The sequence below is a fragment of the Rousettus aegyptiacus genome, unplaced genomic scaffold (genome assembly GCF_014176215.1).
Source record: "Rousettus aegyptiacus isolate mRouAeg1 unplaced genomic scaffold, mRouAeg1.p scaffold_m13_p_6, whole genome shotgun sequence".
In the NCBI taxonomy this organism is placed as follows: Eukaryota; Metazoa; Chordata; class Mammalia; order Chiroptera; family Pteropodidae; genus Rousettus; species Rousettus aegyptiacus.
In genome coordinates, this window is record NW_023416309.1 from 81,633,005 (window position 1) to 81,652,651 (window position 19,647).

The following is a 19,647-nucleotide window of genomic DNA, read 5'->3' on the forward strand; positions in this document are numbered from 1 at the left end:
CTTAATAGCAGTGTTTTTTCCTCCAGTTTTTTTGATAATTGATTATTTACTACTCTTGTGCTCGCTTCAGCAGCACATATACTAAGAATATTTACTACCCTCACCTTTTCTTTGACCTTGAAATACTTTAAAATTATTACCCTGTTATATTTTTATCTTATTTCCTCCTAACAAGATTAAAACCTCTAAAGATATTTATCTTAGCATATGTATAGAACTACCAGAGTCATCAAGTATAAAACATTGAGCCAAAGTTCATTCATGTTGTTTAATTTGAAATTCTAGTACTGTGTTCTTCAGGGCTTTCTGATGGTACTTACCTTGGCTGCTCACATTGATTAGCATTCTTTTTAATGTAAGCAACATATGACCTAATGTGGCTTAATCAAAAAATGGAATTTATTGGCTCACACAACTGAATAGTCCAGGGATAAGTTTTGCTCCCAGGAGAGATTTTATCTAGGACTAAAATGCGATGGCCAGGGTTCCAGTTTCCTTCTTCATTTCTCTCCTTCATATCTTCAGTTTTTAGGCAGGATTTTTTTTTTTTTTCATGTCTCAAAATATGAGCTGACAACTACCAGGGCTATGTGTTTCCTTGTTTATAAACATCAGAAAGGAAAAGGTTTCAATTCCAAAGAATTTAAGCTATAGTTTCTGGATTGGGCCTCTTTGGCCATAGTTGTCCTGATTTGAGTCATAAGATCATTGCTGAACCATTCTCTCTGGTCAAGGTGGGATAAATGAATTCACTAAAGCCATTCAGTTCACTCCAGGGCTTCAGGTAGGTCATTCTCACCCAAACTGTTCACCTGGGAAGTTTGATGGGCCTGAAGGCAACCAGCCAATGTCTATTGCCTTCCTCTTTGATTGACTATAATGGGCAAGTTTCTCGATACTGTTGCTCAAAGGTTTTGAATTGGAGATATGACTCTTCCATTTTACTTCACCCTTTCTTCTCTGTGTCTAAAGAACAACTGATTTAAAAAATGGATCCAGACTTCATATAATTGCTTAGTATTGTTAGGTTTCTCTAGAAAACTAATCAGAAAATAAGTAATAAAGTAGATTAGTATCAACTGGATATTTAGTCAGAGCTCTCTTAACAATCTGTGACCTTTTTTTGTAATCTTCTGTAGGTTCAAAACTGGTCAAATCAATGGCGATTTGCTGATATACCACGTCTTGCTGACTTTAAAGCCATATTATGCAAAGCCATATGAAATTGTAGTGGACCTTACCCATACTGGGCCTAGCAATCGCTTTAAAACGGACTTTCTCTCCAAGTGGTTTGTTGTTTTTCCTGGCTTTGCTTATGACAATGTCTCTGCAGTCTATATCTATAACTGTAATTCCTGGGTCAGAGAGTACACCAAGTATCACGAGCGACTGCTGACTGGCCTTAAAGGCAGCAAAAGGCTCATTTTCATAGACTGTCCTGGGAAACTGGCTGAGCACATAGAGCATGAACAACAGAAACTACCCGCTGCCACTCTGGCTTTAGAAGAGGACCTGAAGGTGTTCCACAATGCTCTCAAGCTAGCTCACAAAGACACCAAAGTTTCTATTAAAGTAAGTATCACTCTGTGTTAAGTAAATGATTCATGGCCTTTCTTGGCTATGAGACTATATGCTGGCCTTCCTAGGTGTCCTTGTAGTATTGTATCAAATGTTAAGTCCAGATGGAGGAAAACTAAGTTTTATATCTTCATGGAGGTCCCGTAGGCTATATGAGAGGCATACTCTTAATTATATTCTAGATTGAGTTGGAGTCAGAAGAGTGTTACAGTGGGAGTAGTTTCTATTCATTAGTCAAATGGTAGAGATGCTTGGAAAGTGGAAATTATTTAGTGAGAATTCTTCTGATTATTACGTGTGTTTTGCAGAGGAACATGAATTTTCAGAGTAAGATCAGTAATTGTCTATAGGATTCTGGACCTTTTTTAAAAATAAAATTAATTTTTTTCTGATGTTTTCAGTTTTTCTCTAAAGCATTTATCATAATAATTATTGAACCAATTGAATATATAATGGTGGTAACCCTTCCTAAGTGACAGACATGGTTAGTTGGTTTTGGGAGATCTCATAAAATGCAGCATAATGAAATTTAATTCTTTTTTACTCCACCCTCTCTCCTCCACTTTCCAGGTTGGTTCTACTGCTGTTCAAGTAACCTCAGCAGAGCGAACAAAAGTCCTGGGGCAGTCAGTCTTTCTAAATGATATCTATTATGCTTCGGAAATTGAAGAGATCTGCCTGGTGGATGAGAACCAGTTCACCTTAACCATTGCAAACCAGGGCACGCCACTCACTTTCATGCACCAGGAGTGTGAAGCCATTGTCCAGTCTATTATTCACATCCGGACGCGCTGGGAGCTGTCACAACCCGACTCCATCCCCCAGCACACCAAGATTCGGCCAAAAGATGTCCCTGGGACACTGCTTAACATTGCATTACTTAATTTAGGCAGTTCAGATCCTAGTTTACGGTAGGCTTTGGTTTTTTTTTTTTTCAATTCATCTTTATTTAGGATTTGCTGCTTTAAAATGACACTGTTTAATAAGCTTTGAAAGCACCCTCTACCCTAATATTGTAAATTGGAAGGTATGCTAGCTACGTTGGTTAACCAATGTGACCTCATCAAGTTGTGGGGTGTTCACATGAACTGTGGAATTCAGAATACGGTGATTCACACTAAACCAATATATGTTCTTTCTCCAGAAAACTTTCATATGAAATAGATAACATAGCAGTTTGGGGATTTTTTTTCTCCCAAATATGTCTTCTTTTTTAAGTCTACTCCTAAATTAAGTTTTTCTTCCTCCAAATCCTCTTAAGTTTTCCCATGTTCAAAAGTATATCACTATTAAGTTCCCTCAATCAAATTAGATTTTCATTGTTTGTAAAAGGAAAGCTTAATGTTCAGTAACTCAAACAGTAACATTAATGCATACTTTTTATTTATGTGACTTTAACAAAATTCTTTAAAAAGATCTTAAGATAAGTATAGATGTCATCTGAGCGGAATATAATTGGTTCTGTTTAAGCTTTATAATCTGAACACAAATGAGGAAAGAGTTTGGCATATGCAGTCAGTAGATTTGGTTTAAATCTATATCTGCTATTATGTACTTTAAATAAGGTATTGACTGAAGTTCTCTGAGCTCTTAGTTTCCTCATTTTTAAAATAAAGGTAACAATGCCATCCTTATATATTACAAATGTTTAATAAATTATAGGTATGGTAGTATAGTATAGCACCTAGCAAATAATTTGTGCTTAGTAAATATAATTTCCCTTCCCACTTCTCCCTGCCATGTCTCTTTGCACCCCTTCCTTCTCCTCTTTTCCTCCTCTCCATTTCATATTAGGGTAATTTTTTTTTTCCCCAGTTACCTTGGGACTGTCAGGATTTTTACAGATTCAAATTCTTAGTTTCAGAAAAATCTTCCCTAGGATATAATATAGCCTACACTTTATAAGTGGGCCTTTTAGGATTCCAGATTCCATTTTATTTAAAAGGGGGGAGGGAAATCAAGATTTGTTTACCTGGATGAGCCTCATGGTATCCATGAACTCTCAGAAATTATACACAAAAGTTTGTATATGCTTAGTATTTATTATCTCAGAGTAGTCTATGACACCTGTCCTCAATTTGAGGAACCCCAGTTCTTTATAGTTGTTGAAATATACATAGTATAACTCAGAATTCCTAGGAGTCAGTAAGAAAGAGATACATAAACTTAGAAACAATAATGTTAATATGGTCATTTTAGGAAAGTGGATCTATAAGCCTGCCTTTAATTTGTAATTCAAAGTTTCTCCTAGACAATATTCTATATATTATTATATAACAGTATTCTAAAAATTATTAGCTTAAATAAACCTGTATTCTTCTCTTGTGAAGTAAAGCGAGCTGACAGCCTCTGCTTTTTACTGAAGTATGTCATACCAGAGAAAAAGCCTTTTGGCAGACTTAAATTTCAGTGGCTTTTTTCTCCCTATATGTCTGTCGCATAGATATTAGCATGATGAAAGTTCAGAGGTGAGGAAAACCTAAAATTTACTGAACAGTCAAAAAAATTGAGTTGGAGTGTTTTGAGCTGTTTCTTAAATTGTTTAAATATATTTTCAGACATCTATAAGGGCATATTTGATTCTAACAAGCTGAATATAAAGTTTTTTGTTTGTTTTTAGTAGTTACATTGAAGGAATTCATGGAAAGAAGAATAGAGAGGACATAATTATGTTATAAAACGTTTTGACCTCCTGTTTATAGTATAACTTGTAGGACACACAGGAGAAAATTCAGTGGATGCTGATTAAAGATTTTAACAACTCAATGAAGGGCCATTTCATTTCTCTTCTTTTATGATCTTCATTATAGCCAAATCTAATGGGAGGAGGAACCAGGATTTGAGTTGTAGCTTCACTGAAAATATACTATACCTTATTCTTTCTTTTTGTTGATCCACCTTAGAACTGTAAACTACTCATACCTTATGTCCCAGTCAGATCTCTTGCAGGAGGGCCTTGTACTCATTTGTCTTAGGAGCCTCATGGTACTTTTCTGGTTATATCAAGGATCTCCCTTTAAAAAAGAGCCTCATAGTGCTTTTCTGGTTATGATTTTACCATAGACTCATAACTCTGATCAGTCATAAAATTTAAAAATAGTTGATTATGCTTTGTAATAGAATCATAAGTTGTATATTATGAAAAAAGTTTGGAATTACAAGAAAAAATAAGTTTAAAACAACTTCATTTGTGTTTTCTCCTAGGTCAGCTGCCTATAATCTTCTGTGTGCCTTAACTTGTACCTTTAATTTAAAAATCGAGGGCCAGTTACTAGAGACATCAGGTTTATGTATCCCTGCCAACAATACCCTGTTTATTGTCTCTATTAGCAAGACACTGGCAGCCAATGAGCCACACCTCACCTTAGAATTTTTGGAAGAGTGTATTTCTGGATTTAGCAAATCTAGTAAGTAATGGTAATTTTCTTTAATACTAACAGTTATTCTAAGAAGATTCAAAGAAAGCCCTTTCACTTATTTACCTCTTCTGATTTTCCATCTGTGGTACCCTGTAACTGAAGGAACTCTGAAGGAACTTTCTGGGATATCATATTGAGAAATCCAGCAAAATTCTGTCAATAAAAGCAAGGCATCAAGGTTTTGATACTTTCCATGTCTCTTGACTACTCACAAAGTTATTTTTCTATGTTTTAGTTTAATTAACTTTAGCATTTCTCTTCTCAGCAGATTATCCCAAATGAGTAAAGCATCCATCCATGTTGTCACCTTGATGTTAGGGAAATTGTTATTTTCTCTTTCCTTCAGGTTGACTTTGAACTGCGACTTTATTGTTCAGGTACAGTTCCTGGAGAGTGCAGTGACACATAATACAGGGTGCAGGGTCAACTCCTGACTTGGTTTTAATAAATCTCATGAATTTGACATTCACTCTTTATATCTGTCTACCTTCGTTCCCTATAGTATTATAAATGTTGCTCTTCTCCTAGCTTATCCAAAGGGATTTGTCTTCCCTTTTCTCCCTCTATTATATATAAAACTTTTTTTTTCTGCATTCAAACACATTTCTTGATTTCTCTGTATTTGATAATTGAAAAATGATAATTTGTCAAGATCAGATCACTATATATATTTTTATAATAGCAAATGTAGGAATATAACCCTAAAAAGAAAATGTGTAAGACTGATTAAAAAAAAGAAAAGTAAAAACTTTATTGATAAATAGTAACATAAAAAAAGATTTGAGTGAATGGATAGGCGTACTTTGCTTCAGGATGAATAATTCTTCTCAGATTATTACAAATTCAGTGCAATCCAAAATTCTATGAGATTTAAGGATTAAGAATGAGGAAGAATTTTAAATGATTACAAATTTTACTTGAAAATGAAAGAATAGCTAAGAAAATATTGAAAAAAAAGAACAGACTTGATATTACAGATATCTGAACACATTATAAGGGTACAGTAATTAAAGTGGAGGCATTCAAGAATCAGCAATCAGATCAGATTAAAGAAGTATCATAAACTAATGGAAATATTAAATCATTTAAGAAATGAGGTTGGGAAATGAATTAAATTGGGTCTTCATCTTCACCATAAACCACAAGATAACAAAATAAGTTCTAGCTGTACCTAAGAATCAAATATAAAAGCTGTAACCATTAAAAAAAGGAGAGGAAGAATAATATTTAATTGCCTTCTGGGTAATAAATTATGAAGCAAAAAGTTGATAGAAACAAAAGAAATGGTGAACAGATTTTGACTATATAAAACTTTAAAACATCTCTACTTTAAAAAAATAAAAGATAAATTTTAAAACTAGGAAATATGCTTACAGCAAATATAGAAAAGATTAATATCTTTAATTTTGAAGAGTTATAGATTAATAAGAAAAATGGATCTATAGTAACTTGCAGATCATGCTAAAAAGGAATATATTTTAAATTCAGTAATAAAATCAAAGAAATATAAACAGAAAAAATAGATAACGTTGAACTATCAAATTAGCAAAGATTTTTTTTTTTTTAAATCAGTGCTGTTTTGGTCTATGAATTTGTGAACAGAGGCAGTTTTTCTAGAAAGCAGTTTGGATATGGATTTCAGAATCCTTAAGATTCCTTTGGCCTCATAATTCTTACTAGAATTTAATCAAAGGAATTAATGTTCAGTTTGTCATAGCATTATTTTATTTTTTTAATTGAGCTATATTTTATCACTAAAGTGCCTACATCTTAAGGGAACAGCTTGATGAATTTTTTCATGTAAATACATCACAAAACCATCTCCCAAATCAAGATACAGAACATTTCCAGCATCCAGAAGGCTCCTCTCAGTCAGTACTCATGAAGAGTAACCACTATTATGATCTGTATCGCCGTAGCTTTAACAAAAACTTAGAACATTCTAAAAATGAAACAATAAAGAACTGATTAAATTGTTGGATCTCCATATGAAGCCATAAAAAAATGTTTTCATACAGAATTTCAGTTGGGAAGATGAAAATGTTCTGTAGATAGCTGATGGCGATGGTTCCACAACAGTGTAAATAAATATACTTGATGCCACTGAACTGTACACTTAAAATTGTTAAATTTATGTTATGTGTATTTACCACAATAAAAAAATGTTTTAAAGTACATAAAGGAATTTTTGTACTATTTTTATATCTTTTGATAAGTCTGAAGTTATTTTAAAAATAAGTTAAAAATGATTTTGGAGAATTTGTAATCTTGGTATAATGTTTAGTGAAAAAAATATTCAAAATATACTGTGTATATAGCATAATCCTAATTTTTGTGGAGGAGTTAAGGGTGGGTTATATCTGTGTTTACACAACACACATAATTATATATTATCTCTACATAGATTAGAAAGCTTGAGGAGAGTTGAAGTGATAACATCAGTATATTAATATTGGTTTCATCTTTGTGGTAATGCTTTCTTTCCTTTTACCGAACTTTCTGTAATTACTACATATTCCTTTTACAATTAGAATAAAAATAAATTTTTTAACTAGAAGAGAAATGATTAAAAGGGAGAAAAGCAAGATAAAACTTTTTAAAAATTGCCTTACTGGCTTTTCAAATTACTTCATTCAAGCCTCGTTCTTTTTCTTCATCTCTTTCTTCAATAATATAATTGCCAAATCTCTTATTTCCATTTTAGGTAATGGTCTTTACCTTTTATCTTTTCCTCCAATCTTTTTATTTTAAAAATAATTTGAAATAATTTAAAGCAATATTTAAAATAATTTTTGATGTAATTATTATTGACCATCTCTACTAACAGTATTTTTTTTCCAGGTATTGAATTGAAACATCTTTGTTTGGAATACATGACTCCATGGCTGTCCAATCTAGTCCGTTTTTGTAAACACAATGATGATGCTAAACGACAGAGAGTTACTGCTATTCTTGATAAGCTGATAACAATGACCATAAATGAGAAACAGATGTACCCATCTATTCAAGCAAAAATATGGGGGAGCCTTGGGCAGGTATTGAGTTTACTTAAATGTTTGCCTACTACTTTCTTTGTGCAGTTGTTCATCTGGTTCCTGCTTTATGCAAAGCACTCTGTTAGGCAGTAGGGATACAGCTGTAGAAAAGACAGTTCCCTCTTTCAAAAAGCATACAGACAACTACCAAATTCCTGATATGGTTCAAAGTTGTAAATGTCTAATGCATGTCTCAGAGCCAAAGTAAAGCTCTTTATTTTAGCACTCTTCTCCATGGCATAATTATAGAGAATTTAACTATAAAATAAAAATCTGATGTTGTTTCTAGTAAATAGTGCCTTATAATGTATGCCATCGATGTCAGTAAATGTTTCTTAATGATGTTATTTGGCACACCCGCTTTCATTTATAGTTCTAGCATGAGAACACCAATATTAAAATATAGAGTTTAAAATAACATTTTATTTTTTATCTGATGAGAATTATGCATATCATTTCTTCAAAGTAATCACTTAAGGAAGCAATACTCTTACTTAAACAATGCTGCAAATCCTCCAAATAATTTTAAATGACCTTGGTACCAGTTTTATAAGCTCTACAAAACATCAGTACTCGATGTCATTTTCTATATTTTAAAATTTATACTGATCATATATTACTGACTTAGAATAGAACAGAGATGCTTTGCAAGTAAATAAAATAATATAGAAAGATTTAAAATCTTTTGAATACCAGTTTCTTGATTTCTGAAGAAATTGACTATCATCATCCTTTTCGGGGTATTTTATGATAAATTATATTTACTCACAGATTTCCAAATAAAACCTAGCATTCTGGAGGCCTCGAGTAAAAGAATTTTCATGTGGGGGGCTTCTCCTTGAAATATTTTTAAATTAATAATTAAGTTGGTAGAGTGTCTAAAAGTTATTTTTCCTTCTTTCACTAGATTACAGATCTCCTTGATGTTGTACTAGACAGTTTCATCAAAACCAGTGCAACGGGTGGCTTGGGATCAATAAAAGCAGAGGTGATGGCAGATACTGCTGTAGCTCTTGCTTCTGGAAACGTGAAATTGGTTTCAAGCAAGGTAGTCACTTTTCCTTTGCCTTCTGATTTTTTGTTTGTAACTAGTCATTTTAAAGTTAAACCAAAAGTTTTTTATAATAAAACATTTTTTTAGCTCCCATGTATTTTAAATTCTTCTACTTTACAGGTTATTGGAAGGATGTGCAAAATAATCGACAAGACGTGCTTATCTCCAACTCCCACTTTAGAACAACATCTTATGTGGGACGATATTGCTATTCTAGCACGCTACATGCTGATGTTGTCCTTCAACAACTCCCTCGATGTGGCAGCTCACCTCCCCTACCTCTTCCATGTTGTTACTTTCTTAGTGGCCACAGGGCCTCTCTCCCTTAGAGCTTCCACACATGGATTGGTCATCAATATCATTCACTCTCTGTGTACTTGTTCGCAGCTTCATTTTAGTGGTAAGTTCCAGAAAAGTAATTTGTGTTTCACCACTTCCTTTCTCCATTTTATGTCACCAGAATGGCATAGATTATCTTATTGTTCATTATGGTACTTTAACCCCCACCTGCTAATTTAAGCTACTCATTCAGAAAGAGTAAAATTACTTTTGTCTAGTATCAAGTTATAGCAAAGCTTTTCTGTCCACATTTGTCACATAGACTTCTGTAATTATCACACAAGCTAAAGACTCAGCACCAACTGACAATGTTGCATCCCTGGCACGATTAAATTGTACTAAAACAGTGAGCATTAAAATAATATCTAGATGGCTGTTTTAGGGAGCATGGTTGTGTAATTTTGATATATTCTTTTTTTCCAAAATCAAAATGAAACATGACACTTTAGAATTAAAAAATTAATGTCGTTAAAGTCTTGTTCCTTTTTCTTTTTACAGAGGAGACCAAGCAAGTTTTGAGACTCAGTTTGACAGAGTTCTCATTACCCAAATTTTACTTGCTATTTGGCATCAGCAAAGTCAAGTCAGCTGCTGTCATAGCCTTCCGCTCCAGTTACCGGGACAGGTCATTCTCTCCCGGCTCCTATGAGAGGGAGACTTTCGCTTTGACATCCTTGGAAACAGTCACAGAGGCTTTGTTGGAGATCATGGAGGTAAATAAGCCAAAATGATAAGGAACTGAGTTACATCATTTTTTTAATCCATTAATACTATATAGAAGAAATACTGGTTTACTTTACTTCGCTGTTTTGCACTTAATCCGTAAATAAAAGCACTTCCATGGAATGTGTCTATTTGAAACTTATACATCATTTATTTAATGGCATTACAATAAAAATTATTTAAATGTTTTTTAGAACACTGATGTACATAAATATATTCAGAGTATCCTTTTTTATAGGCATGTATGAGAGATATTCCGACATGCAAATGGCTGGACCAGTGGACAGAACTAGCTCAAAGGTATATGCCCCAAGTTAAATAGAAGTTGTAAAAGTATCTGTATTGTTGAAAGATAGATAATACTGTATAATCAATATTTTAATAAATTATTATATATAAACATAAAGGTTTTCATAATCTTTTTGGTTCTTTTAATTACAGATTTGCGTTCCAATATAATCCATCCCTGCAACCAAGAGCTCTTGTTGTTTTTGGCTGTATTAGCAAACGAGTGTCTCATGGGCAGATAAAGCAGATTATCCGTATTCTTAGCAAGGTACCTCCCTCTTCCCCAATATTTGTGGTTCCCAAGTTGTAAAGTATATCTTGTATTTTTCTAAAGGACAGTAAATTTGAATTTAATAAGATATTTTGTATGTTGCTTATTGAGCATGTAAAAAAAATGAGTTTTGTTTATTCATTGTAATTCTTTGAAATGAAGAAACCTTCTTCAAAAAAGATGTCTTAAAAAATAATAAGTATTGTCTCTTTCGCTAAGAAAGTACTCTTAATATTTTATCAGTTTTCAAAGACTTTAACTGTGTGGTAAAACTATAGTCTTATATAAAATTATATAACTTATAATAATGCCTAACTTACTATATTGGAATATAACATAGAAATATTTTAAAAGCAATCCAAATGTGCATTGAGCTAGCTAGCTACCAAGATCACCATAGCATTGGAAATAATTCTATCACTTATTAACTAAGAAATTGTTCCTAAGATGATTCTGAGATTCAGTTTAGGAGTTAATGTTTTATTTCAATGAAAGTAATATAAAAAAATTCTGTTTCCCTAAAAGGCACTTGAGAGTTGCTTAAAAGGACCTGATACTTACAACAGTCAAGTTCTGATAGAAGCAACAGTAATAGCACTAACCAAATTACAACCACTTCTTAATAAGGTAATTACTGTATAGAAAATGAGTACATTCATTTTGGATACTGGTGTTAACTCTTTCTTTTCCAAAGAATTTAGAAAATAAGGTGGATTGGGAAGAATTTATAGAGAAAAAGCTATAGTTAAAATAGAATTTCTTGCCTTAAAATTTAGTCATTTGAAATATTTACATTAGAGGAAGAGTGAGTAAGGAGAATATGTTCTCGAGAACATGTTCTCAAATGTTTGTTTTTTGTCTCATCAATGCTAAAGGAAATAGGTGTACAGTCTTAATTCTTTTATTCAATAAGTGTTAATTGAGCATCTGCTATATTCCAAGTACCGTTTTAGGTGCTAGAGATACAGTACTGAACAAAGCCAGTATAGTCCCCTGCCCTCATGAAGCTTATATTCTTGGGTGAGTGTGGGAGTGGGGAGTATATAGATAATTTTTAAAAGTAAGTAAAATACATAGTATGTTAGTTTATGATCATTATTGTGGAGAAATATAAAGCTGGGTTAAGTATACCTGATCATCAAGAGAGTCTGGGTGCTAAATGAAGTTGACATTTCCAAGAAATAAAATAGTGTGGCCACTGTTTTAGGGTGGTCTGAGCTCATCTCAGCTTTGTGACCTAAGCAGGCCATTTAACATATCTGGCCATCATGTTTCCATGTTGCTAAAATGAGTAAACTAGACTAGATAATGGCATGGTATTATCTTTCAACTCTAAAGTTACAGAATTCTGTGACTAGGGTACCAAGATATGCCAGACTTGTTAGAGATTACAGAGAAATAAATACCTACATGTTTCTGGTATCGAGTTGTATGTTCTACAAGCATTCTAATCCTAAATTGCATAAAATGGTTTACTTATCTTCATCTTAAAAGTAAAAATGAGGCTCGGAAGGGCTAAGTAGCTTGCCCAAAGTCACATACCTAATAAAAGAAAGAAGCATGATTCTAATCCCAGGCTGTCAGTGTATTTTCTCATGTATCACATTGCTAAATAACGGTTCCCAAACATAAATCTTTTAAATTCATAGTAGCAAGAGATTCTTATATTGGTAAGAGTGACAAGAAGTTTGAAAGGGCAGAGTCTGAACTGAAGTTAAAGAGACAGGTAGGATTTAGTGTAGAAAAAGGGAGTAAAGCAGTAGGATTGTACAAGAATGCTGGGACAATGGAGGGATGGTGGGTAGACCATTCTAGTTCTTATGGAGAAACTGTTCAGGAGAATAGTGAGAGGGAAGGTTATAAAGATTGGATAAAACTAATCTAACATTCAGCATTCTTCAGAAAGGAGTTTGGAAATATAACCATTTATTTTCAAGTGGATAGGTAATATGAAAAAAGCAGGGCTTATAGAAGGGTCACTCTCTGGTGGTAGTGTGCCAAATGGATTGGAGTCGGAGAAACTGGAGGCAAAATTGGAATCCACATTTAGAATATAAAGAAGGTTGGCATGGAACACTGTCATTAGCCATAAGCAGATGCAAAAGAGACTAGTTTGGAAAACAAACAAAACTTGGTGACAATTTTAGAATCAAAGTATGAGGAGAAAGCAAAGAAGATGCTAAAGTTCTCAGCCTAGCTAACACTATCTGGTTATACACATGGAATAGGTAAACAGTTCACCCATATATTTACCTTCCCCAAAAGAGAAAACATGCATAATTTGGGGGAAGACAAGCTTTGTTTTATACTGCAGTGTGTTTTCAGTGAGACTGCTTTGTGCTTCATCCTGCTAACCTGGAACATGTCTCTTTGGCCAGGACTCCCCTTTGCACAAAGCCCTCTTTTGGGTAGCTGTGGCTGTTCTGCAGCTTGATGAGGTCAACTTGTATTCAGCAGGCACTGCACTTCTTGAGCAAAACCTGCACACCTTGGACAGTCTCCGGATATTCAATGACAAGGTAAGTGAGCTTTCAGTTGAGATTCCTAGATTATACACATTTAGAACTCTTTTTTTTTTTCATTGTCCTTTTAAAATCAGAAGAGGTGCCTAACTTAAGTATGAATTTCTGTAATGCAGCTTATTGTGAGTATAGTTCCTTAACAGCTCATAAAAAAAATACTTAAACTTTAATGCATACTTTCTATATAAAAGTAGCAGAAAACAGTACTCACCCAATGCTAGTAAACAGAATTAGGATAAATAATATTGAGTAGTAATAATAGCTACTATGCCAGGCCCTATGCTAAGCACTGTGCAGTCATTTGTAATTTATATAACCTGAAAGTGAAAATTAGCATTTTCTACCCTCCATTTCACATAGGAAAAAATAATCGAAAAATAAGCTTATTTTTATTGAAAAATGGTACTTAATGAAAAAGTAGGTATAATTAGAAGATAGGGATAAAAAGTTTGGAGAGTCTAAAGGAAATTTTAGGGTACTTAATTGTACTAGTTTTTTGTTTTGTCTAATCCCACTTTAAAAACATACCATTAGCACCCCTCTTAACATTTATCAACCTTGATTGAGGTTGGATTTTGTTTCACAAAGGATAAAAGAGGGAATATAACAGTAAGAAATTATGTTCCTTTTGTCTTTGGAGAAAAATGGGAAGGATCTAGGAGAAAAGAAGAATTTTTTTACAGATGGATATGTGTGTATAACAAGAGTGTTGGGTGAAGTGAAATTAACAGAGCTACAAAGAAGCACAAAGACAGGAGAGCATGGTTTTAAGTGGGAAGATACCTGGTCTCAACATTATTCTGTTCTGTCTACCAAATGTAGCATAAACCCAGAATAACTGGAGCTCTGGGAAGTGTGGAAACAAAAATTTAGAGGTAAAGGTTACCTTGAAATTTATCAGTCAGACCACCATTTTACAAAACAGAAAAAAAAAGAAACAAAGAAGTAACTTATCCTTGTTGGTACATCTTATTTTGCTAGCGTCCCTCTTTTCTAATTTCCATTGCTTTTCTCTGGGGTCGTCTTGGGACAAGGGGTGGTCAGAGTGAGAGCTACCTATTAGTCATCTGTATGTTAAGAATATTTGCAAACGAAGTGCTTGTCACTTAGGACTATGTGTCTATGTGTCTTGGCATTTTTCACTTCCAGAACAGTCCAGTAGGGGGAGCTAATACTGACTCCAGTGCCCTAGGATACTAGGAATCAAGAGTTAATAAAGCTTATTAAGATAAGAGTCACCAGGATGTAAGATGCATAAGATCTGAGGATCTAATGTATAATATGGTGACTGTAGTTGATAACGCTATGTTGTATTGAAATTTGCTGAGAGAGTAGAACTTCAGTGTTCTTACTGAAAATGGGGAGAGGTGAATATGTGAGATGACAAATGTGTTCACTAACTGGATGGAGGGAATTCCTTCTCAGTGTATGCATGTATCAAATCACATTATACACTTTAAATATCTTATAATTTTATTTGTCAACTATACCTCAATAAAGCTGAAAAAATATATATATAAAAATTATACATATATAGTAGGTTAATAGGGAATTATACTTTATATAAGTTTCTACAACTTGCTTTTTTATTTAACAACATAAAGTGAACATCATGTGTGTGTGTGTGTATCCCTATATATGTGTGTGTGTATCTTTCTTATGGAGGCAGAGCATTTTACAGTATGCATGAGCCACAGTTTATTCAACAATTTGCCCATTAATGAGCATTTGATTTCTTCCTGTCTGTCCTTCTTTTCTGTTTTAAACAATGCTGCTCTCAACATCTCTCTACATATATTTTATGGACTCATGCTTTTGTTTCTTTAAGATGACCTTAAACACCTTCAGTTTGCTTTAAAAAAAAAAAAAAATCTGCATAAGGGAATCATTGGGGTTCTTTAAAAAAGGGCAAATACCTGGGGCTTAACAACTTCCCATTATTCTAAGATGAGATCCAGTACTTTCCCCCTTTAAACAAGCATCCGCCATAACTTTAAAGCATATATTCCTGGAACCACACTTTAGGAAACACTGTTAAAATCTTAATTATCCTTGGCAAGTTTTGAAGTTTCACTGTCCTCATTTTCCCACACTAGAATGTAAAATCCACCTGGGTGAGTAGTTTTCGACTGGTTAGTTATCTGCAGAACCTAGAACTGTGCCTGGCACATCAAAACCATACAGTAGCCTTTGATAAGTAAAAGAATGAATAAATGTACAAATGTATAAATGGGAGCTAATAACCTTATTGTATAGGATTGCTTTAAGGTTTCAATAGAATGCATCTGACATTATTGTATACTACAGGTACTCGGTACATGTGAAGTGTCTTTGTTCTCATGAATTTTCAGTCACAATGATACACAAAATGCCAGTTATAATTAAATGGATGGTATTATTTAAAACAACAATAATTATAATTTTTAAAAAGTCACCAGGATATAAATTGACAGTCATCTGTTTTATATTATAAATCAAAGCTATTTCATTTTTCATCATCTTATTATTTATATGATTGCCTGTCTTGCACTAATTAATTTGTAGTACCTTAAATGTTCTTCTGTGGTTTTCAGTAGTCATCCGATAATGTTTTCTCTCAACTTGAAAGAATTACTTATCTTGTCATAGCTATTGAACACAATCAAAAACCCAGTTAAGTGGTCCTTTAAGGAAAGTTCCTGTGTGAACCCATCAACCATCTCATGATTATCTTTAATAGAGTCCAGAGGAAGTATTTATGGCAATCCGGAATCCTCTGGAATGGCACTGCAAGCAAATGGATCATTTTGTTGGACTCAATTTCAACTCTAACTTTAACTTCGCGCTGGTTGGACACCTCTTAAAAGGTAGAAAGGCCTTATATCAGAATATTTTTATGAAATGGTATCAAGCCAGAAGTACTTAAAATAATTGATTATTTGAAATAATTTGGTTCATATGTCTTGTAAATGCAAACCTATATTTGCTTTATTGAATTGTTTTGTTTAATATATATACTTTAATAGAGCCTAATTTCCACATTAAATATTGAATTTCCTTAAAAAAGCAAGAGATGATTTTTATAAAACTCCTAAGTACTAAAGCTCCTAATAGCTAGCTATTAGTTATCACTACTTACATATCTTTTTGATTATCAAAATAAGACAGACTGCAAATAAATAAATGTTATTTGAGTAATTTATGTTAGAAAATGTTACCAGTGATTTGATCACAGATTTTTTTTCAACTTCTTTCTTATTTCTTGTTGATCAATCCTGTTATATCATCTTTCTGGTACTCCACCCTCACATCTCCAAATTTCTATATTGCTTAAAGCAGTGAGCTCCAGGTATTCCTCAGAGCCAGATAATTCACCCCCTAACTTGGCATACATTGAGAAGGATTTCACTGCATGTTAGCTTTGGTTTATTGAGACAGTCACGGCCAGAAACTGCAATTAACAGAATGGTATGTAATGGTGAGTCAGAGGCAAAAGCAGTAAAAAGTAAGGCCTGGCATAAGGATCTGGCATGAACCAATGGTATTAAGTAGCATTGGATTTGACTGCAATAGAGACTCAAGATAGAGCTTGAGTCTACAGTTTTGTATCAAATGATTCTTAGCTGTGAAGGAGGGATCATGGCAGTTCCCTCAGTTTTTACCTGACATATACTCACAACTATGCATGTTATTTGATTTCACCACCTTATGAAATTTCTGCAAAAAAATATGTACAGTTTTAATATCTGAGGTGAATAGGATTTACTCAAAAAATATTACGCTTACTACAGGATACCAAGAAGAGGGATTGCAACTGGGCTGAATTTGTGCTTGCTTATTCTGTATTTCTAAAAGAAGAACATATTTCTAGTATACAAATTCCCTATTTTAAAATCAAGTAGCATTAGTGATTAAAAGCTGTCCAAAGGTTAAGCTAACCCTTTTTCTAATCAATCCTGTTTTCGGAGCTCTGAGAGCATATACTTCCCATGTCGTTAGGGTTTTTTTCTTTAAATTAAAATAAAAGAATTTTCAAACAATAGAACCCTATTTTCAAAAGATATCTTAAGGTGAACTTCAATACATTTTTATTTTATTTTATTTTAATCTCTATGCTACTTAAGGAATGGATAATCTAAAATACCATTTTTTTTCTTAATTTTCCTCTCTTCTTTCTTGGAGTTCCAAAAGGAACAATATTCTATTCTACACATTTTGATACTTCATCCTATGTGTAATTAATTAAGTGCTTACATATATAAATATGTTTTACTTTCCCAGTAGCTATTCTCAAAAGGCGTTAACCCTTATATTTCCTTTCCTTGCAGAATTGCTAGTCATTAAATAAGAACTCAACAAACACTTGTTGAAAGAATGAATAACTTCTTGTTTTTATTTTTTGTAGGGTACAGGCATCCTTCACCTAACATTGTTGCAAGAACAGTCAGAATTTTGCATACGCTACTAACTCTGGTTAACAAACATAGAAATTGTGACAAATTTGAGGTGAATACACAGAGCGTGGCTTACTTAGCAGGTAAAAGTACAAAATAGACCAAAGTAGTCTTGTATCTATATCTAAGGATCTTCAGAAAGAGGGAAGCACCTGTGGGTCCTTCAGTTGGTTGCTTGGCAGGGTAAAGAGTTCACCACAATCTAGTCATATGGTGGTGGTTAAAATTTTGCAAGTTTTACTGAATCATTTTTCCTTATAAAAGAATTTGCATTAAAATACGAAATGTGTTCCCTTTGTCATCTTTGGTTCAAGGCACTGTGTGGCTTCCTGTTGTCTCATAAAATCTGAATGCCTTAGCCTAGCATCCTGGGCCCTTAAGCAACCCTCTTGATTCTGTCCTCTTTCTCCAAATTGCGTAAGCCTCATTTTTTATTACCTCCAAATGGATGGGCTATTTGCCATCTCCTAGAAGTACCTTTCTGCCTCTTTAATATTCATTCCTGATGCCATTTGTTTTACCTAGCTTGTCTGCCCAACCCCACCATTCCATTAAACCTTCCTTTTTTACTCTCACCTGATTTCTCCACTTAGGAGGACTTAGCACTTATGTATAATACAGTTTTTAAACATTATCATTTGGTGGAAAGTGCTGGTTTCCAGTTTAATAGACTTCAGTTTGTGGCAGCTTTTTTATTTGAATCATTTGACCTTGGGAAATCATTTAACATCTCAGTATTTTTCCTTATCTAAGAAATGTACCTCATAGTATCTGTTCTCCCTTCTTTTTGTATTTATTGAGATCAGATGTACGTTAAAGCATTTGATGAATATAAGGTGCTTACTAAATCTCTTTATATATTTCATGTTTATGTACAGCCTTCCAGAACAAACCATAGACTCTTTAAGATAAATAAGTGTGTCCTCAGTATTTTATATCCTTAAACCTCACACTCCCTAGGGATCTTTACATACCCTCTTCAGGAGGTTGTAAGAAGTATGTGTTAAGTCAACTGCCAATCGGTTAAATTTTCTAATCTGCCTTCTTTTTCCTCTTAGCTTTACTTACTGTGTCTGAGGAAGTTCGAAGTCGCTGTAGCCTAAAACATAGAAAGTCTCTCCTTCTTACTGATATTTCGATGGAAAATGTTCCTATGGATACCTATCCCATTCATCACGGTGACCCTTGCTACAGGTAGGTAGAGTTCTCCCACAGTTACATAACTGTAGTCACATTTTAGTTTTCTTTGCTGATGGAGGCATGTAGCAAAATAATCCAGAAAGGAATATAGAGATAATCTAGTAAGAACATGTAAATCAGAACTCTAGTATTCGGATGGGAGACCACGTAGGAATACCAGGTGCTGTAGGCTTAAAAAAAAAAAAAAAAAAATCAATGTAGTACAATTTTATCGAGCACTCAGTGAGTACCTACTATATTTAAAATACCACGATGGGAAAGTCGATACTTCCTGGAGATACATTAAGAGTTTGTACACTAAAGCTGTTTAATGCAGTTTTAAAATTAATCGATTGCTGTCATTGAGAAATAGGACAGCCAACTAGAAGGGACAAACAATGGTTGTATTTGTCACCATGTTAATTATTTCTTCTCAATTGTTTGAATCTCTCAGGACACTGAAGGAGAATCAGCCATGGTCCTCTCCCAAAGGTTCTGAAGGGTACCTTGCAGCCACCTATCCATCTGTGGGCCAAACCAGTCCCCGAGCCAGGAAATCCATGAGCTTGGACATGGGGCAGCCTTCTCAGGCCAACACAAAGAAATTGCTTGGTTAGTGTCTCTAAATTAAGTAGAAGTTTTTAGAATTATTTTTTCTTAATGGTCAGATACTTTCACTTTTAGAAAATTATTTGAAGCTATTCAGTTAGCAAAATTTGTCAAAAACAAAATTATCAAATTAATGCCAATTATGAGAGAGATCGATATAGCTAAGAGGGGAATTAGAATGAGCTCCTGAAAGTTTT

General features: G+C 33.7%; 1 protein-coding gene across 12 annotated transcripts in view; it reads left to right on the forward strand.

The window, feature by feature from the left end:
• Positions 1 to 19,647, forward strand: part of NF1 (neurofibromin 1) — a 208,471-nt gene that overhangs the window by 167,900 nt on the left and 20,924 nt on the right. For all 12 annotated transcript variants that reach the window (XM_016119150.2, XM_036222971.1, XM_036222967.1 and 9 more), the window contains 15 exons: positions 1,140 to 1,572; positions 2,149 to 2,489; positions 4,783 to 4,985; positions 7,839 to 8,032; positions 8,940 to 9,080; positions 9,207 to 9,486; positions 9,924 to 10,138; positions 10,387 to 10,448; positions 10,590 to 10,704; positions 11,233 to 11,334; positions 13,086 to 13,226; positions 15,949 to 16,075; positions 17,614 to 17,745; positions 18,721 to 18,856; positions 19,296 to 19,453. In XM_016119150.2, coding sequence (XP_015974636.2) covers positions 1,140 to 1,572; positions 2,149 to 2,489; positions 4,783 to 4,985; positions 7,839 to 8,032; positions 8,940 to 9,080; positions 9,207 to 9,486; positions 9,924 to 10,138; positions 10,387 to 10,448; positions 10,590 to 10,704; positions 11,233 to 11,334; positions 13,086 to 13,226; positions 15,949 to 16,075; positions 17,614 to 17,745; positions 18,721 to 18,856; positions 19,296 to 19,453 — 2,780 coding nt within the window. The remainder of the gene's footprint in view (positions 1 to 1,139; positions 1,573 to 2,148; positions 2,490 to 4,782; positions 4,986 to 7,838; positions 8,033 to 8,939; positions 9,081 to 9,206; positions 9,487 to 9,923; positions 10,139 to 10,386; positions 10,449 to 10,589; positions 10,705 to 11,232; positions 11,335 to 13,085; positions 13,227 to 15,948; positions 16,076 to 17,613; positions 17,746 to 18,720; positions 18,857 to 19,295; positions 19,454 to 19,647) is intronic.